Source organism: Cavia porcellus, unplaced genomic scaffold (assembly GCF_034190915.1).
Source record: "Cavia porcellus strain 051 isolate PalLab524CR breed Dunkin Hartley unplaced genomic scaffold, mCavPor4.1 scaffold_17, whole genome shotgun sequence".
Taxonomy (NCBI): Eukaryota; Metazoa; Chordata; class Mammalia; order Rodentia; family Caviidae; genus Cavia; species Cavia porcellus.
Window position 1 is genome coordinate 69,246,177 of NW_026947500.1, and position 4,715 is coordinate 69,250,891.

The 4,715-nt window shown below is 38.1% G+C and overlaps 1 protein-coding gene across 1 annotated transcript; it reads left to right on the forward strand.

Moving 5' to 3' along the window:
- The first annotated feature begins 1,232 nt into the window (after positions 1-1,232).
- On the forward strand, positions 1,233-2,177 carry LOC100716026 (olfactory receptor 7D4-like). The gene has a single exon (XM_023566233.1). The coding sequence runs from the start codon at positions 1,233-1,235 to the stop codon at positions 2,175-2,177; it is 945 nt and encodes a 314-aa protein (XP_023422001.1).
- Positions 2,178-4,715: the final 2,538 nt, after the last annotated feature.

Sequence of the window (4,715 nt, forward strand, 5' to 3'; positions counted from 1 at the left end):
GCATCTTCTTTTTACAATCTCATCTCAGGATGACCCACTCATGCATGCCTATTAGATTTTTCTCAAATGTAGTTTTCAATGGGGACTATGATTAGGATTTATATTGACTGACTTTCTGTTCTGGGATGAATTCTGTTATCCAACACCTTTATGTAAAGCAGGATTCTAGTTATTGAACCAATTTTGTTTGATATCATGCATCATCCTGGGCAAGAATTTTCTGAAGGAGAAAGGCACTGAAATCTTCGTTAACTAAAAATGCTGTCTCCAAAAGAGGTAACCAAAACCTTTGATGTTTTTTTTGATGAGTCCCTCTATAATGGCAACCAGAGTTCAAGGGGGTATTACTCAGTCATACCTATTCAAGACTCATGTATTGAGATTATAAGGACAGAATTATGTTTATGAAATGCCTGCTGTATTCCAGGACCCAAAGAATAGATTAGATCTCCTCCCTTAATTTCCTTCCATCCTGCAGTGAACCTGTACTGTCCTGCTGTAGTAAAGGAATAGTGGCAGGAAAGAGCATTTAAGTAACTACCGCAAGGCTACACATGTGTTATATTGCTTGGCCAACATCCTATCCCAGGAATTCTGATTCATAAAATCAATTTTAAATCACAGATGCATATGTTATCTTGGGATAGTTACCCAAATTAATATTTAAAATGAATAATAATAGCTTTAATTTACTGAGACCTACAGTGTGTATATTTTTTAAACCTTAGAAACAAACAATGGTAATAAACACATTTTAGAAACAAAAATAAGAGACTAAGAGTTAACTTTAAAATCACTGTGAAGCTTAAATCTTAGAATGAATGTTCCTTATGTGAAAAATCCATGTTTAAGGGGACTGCAATGGAAAAAAACAAAAGAAGTATGGAGATTATCAAGAAAATATACATAAAATTTTCAACAATATTACAAAAGTTCTATCAAATTTACAATTTGTTTATGCCTGCAAATTCAAGAAGGTAAATTAAAACAAAGGCAACAGTGATGTAAACAGAGATGAATGTCCACAGCATGAAGGGAAATATGGACCACTGCGCAGATCTGAAAGGAATCTGAGCTGTCACTGGGCCGGTGAACCACTATTACTGGCAGGCACCAGTAGAAAGGGAAAGGTCTGTTTATACTTGACATCATAAAGCATAAGGTAAATATGATGGCATCTGGCTGTGCCTTCAAAACTGATTTTTTTCCTGGCACAGCAGATATTCTGTGGCATGGAAACACTGAACCACACCGGCGCACCCCAATTCCTCCTTCTGGGCCTCTCACAGGACCCTAAATTGCAGCCCATCCTCTTTGGACTGTTCCTGACCATGTACCTGGTCACGGTGCTCGGGAACCTGCTCATCATCCTGGCTGTCAGCTCTGACTCCCAGCTCCACACCCCCATGTACTTCTTCCTCTCCAGCCTGTGCTTGGCTGACATTGGCTTCACCTCCACCACGATCCCAAAGATGCTGGCGAACATTCACACACACAGAAAACGCATTTTGTATACAGAGTGCCTCATTCAGATATTTTTGTTTTTGACTTTTGTGGGAATGGATAACTTACTACTGACCATAATGGCATATGACCGCTTTGTGGCCATCTGCTATCCCTTGAAATATGTGACCATCATGAACCCCGATACCTGTGTTTCCTTAGTTCTGATGTCGTTGTTTGTCATGCTCTTGGTCTCCCTGATTCATATTCTACTAATGAAGCAGTTGACTTTCTCCAAGGACACAGAAATCCCTCATTTCTTCTGTGAGCTTGCTCAGGTGCTCAAGGTGGCCAGATCCGATGCCATCACCGATGTCAATGTCATCCTGTTGTACGTGTCAACTGCCCTGCTGGGTGTGTGTCCCATTACAGGGATCCTCTTTTCTTATTCTCAGATCATAGCCTCCCTAATGAAGATGCCCTCCAAAGAAAGCAAGTTTAAAGCATTTTCCACTTGTGGGTCTCACCTCTGTGTGGTCTTCTTGTTCTATGGAACAGGCCTTGGGGTTTACCTCAGTTCTGCAGGGACCCATTCTCCCCATGACAGCGCGGTGGCCTCTGTGATGTACACTGTGGTGACCCCCATGCTGAACCCCTTCATCTACAGCCTGAGGAACAAGGATGTGACAGGAGCCCTGGGGAGACTCCTCAGGAGAGCAGCCTCTCATCCTTAATGACCCACTTATCTTAGAATTAACTGAACATCGTGTACCCTGAAACAAACACCTTGAATTTGTGAACTCTGTATTTTTTCTTCCCACAATGACATCCTTAAATATTTGTATTTCCAAAGCATCTATGACTTTCCACTTGGTATTATTCTATTTGTTTCTTCTCCACAATGTACTCAGAAGTTTCTTTTTAAACTTTTCTTCACTCTGCATGTTTCATAAAGTTATAAGTCTGGTAATATTTCTTGTGGGCATTCCTGATCTTTCCAGCATCATGTAATGTACTGATATCATCTGTTGCTTCTCTCAAATATTTCACTTAGCTGTTAAGGTTTTATGGGTTTTTGTGTGCTACAGAAGTAATGGAGTGAATATCATCACAGTTGAAGTTTTACCATAGCTGAAGTGTAAGTCTAATTTTACATGCCTTCATACTGGAAAGATTTCTTTCAAATAATTCCTCACATTCATCAAACTTCTGAATGGAAGAGGCTAAGAATGGGATGCACGGTAGCTTGGAACTTGGTATTCAGACCACACTTTTCATTAGCACATGTTTGCAGCATGTGACAATTACATTTCTAGTGAGGAGCTGGTGTGGGCACACAGTGTCTTCATTTGCTTTGCTCCTTAACATTCTCTCCCTGCTTCCTGGCTCTGTATCTTTCTGTAAAGAAGAATAATTCAGTTGTTTGAAAGAAAATGAATACAACTTGTGACCATAATACTGTGAGATAAATCAAGCACACAAGTTTAAATATTTCATGGATGCTTTTATATGAGGAAATGAAAGCATGCATAAGGAGCAAATTAATGATAGAAGGAAATAAGGGATAGGTCTTTTGTTAGTGGGAGAGGCCTAAGGAGATATTCATTTCCCCATGACTAATGAGTATCTATGTGGGTGCTTCTTTTCAATACATATTCCGTGGAGAAATGGGTTTAAAGTCTCTTTTTAAGGCTCATGTTGCAGGCTGTAGTGTGCACTTTTATTCTGATCTGTCAGTTTTCTTTGTACATTCTTGACACAGGGCTTTTATCTGACATATGTTGTATAAACATATTTCCCCTCTTATGTATTATCTTTCTATTTATTTTAAGCACAGAGTTTATCATTATAAAGTGTACTCATCATGATATACAATAGATCTCTCGAGGCTATTGCTCCTGCTCATTTTGTGTCTTTCTAGAAATGTCCAAAGAGTTCCTTTGCCTTGTTACTTGTTATTTGTATTTTTATTGTTGTGAGGTTTGATTTCCATATGCAGTAAAACCTTAGATCTCAAGAGATTTGTCTGGAAAGTATTTTGCAAGACAATCAAATATTTCCAATAAATTTTCATCGATAAATGAGCAATGTCTTGCTGTATGAGGAGTACTTGACTCCACACATCACATGATCACAGCTGAGCTGGTTTCCTAGTCCTTGTCTGTGCCTCCCTGTCTATGTCTGTGTCTCTCCCCTCTCCATTCCACTCCTCTCCTCTCCTTTCTTTCTCTCTCTGTCTCTGTCTCTGTCTCTGTCTCTCTGTCTGTGTTTCTGTCTCTGTCTCTCTCACTCTTCTCCACCTGCAAACGATTGAGAGCAGTTGCCCATCAGCCAGAGGTAATGAAGATCTAATCTGCACATTAGGAGTTGAAAAGGGCAGAGGAAAAATATCTCACTTCAGATGAGATTAGGAAGATATGTAAAATGTAAGAAACTGAAGAGTTTTATAGAAAAGCACTGCTGGAAGGAAGCACACAGCTATCGCTGTGTGAGTGATGAATCTATCCTTTAAAGGATGTCACATTTCTAGGAAAACATCCAAAGGACGAAAAGCAAGTGTCACTGGATAGGTTCCAAGTCAGAGTTACACAAAGAAAATTAATGGTTCCACTGCACCCACAGACAGCAGAGGGTCCATTGTGATAATGTCAGCTGTCCTACACAGCAACGCTCAGCTCTCTTTTCTCCTTCGCACTATCACAAAGATTTTCAAAGGTAACTGACAGTTAATTTATTTTTCTTTATGCTTTATGTTTTCTTATTTTGTATTATATTATAGCATTATAATGATTTTATGTGAATATTTTTGTGTTGTGGAACAAATCATGTAAGTTTCCATTATTCCTGAAGGGGAAATTCAGTTTGATATACAAGGATTTTTATTAAAAATGGGTTTCTGCAACAAATTATGCTTGCAATTCAAAATTGTACTGTAATTTCTACATTTATCTCTTAACTGATGTATTTAAATATAGTTTAAAAATAGACTTTGAAATATATTCTCCAACTGATTGGAGACTTTTAAGTGTGATGCAAACTCTTTTTGATTTTCGACTTTGTATGTAGGAAATAATTATTTGATCAGTGTTATGAAGCCTTTCTCTTTGTTTACTTATGGATATTCACTTTCAAGTCCTACACATAACTCTTTATTATATTTTATGGTGTTATGGGTGTCTAGTTTGGTTCTTTTTATTTTAAAGATGGTAAAATGCAACAAAACAAGACATAACAAATCCAATCAAAACAATGCAATGAAATTGGTACAGAAC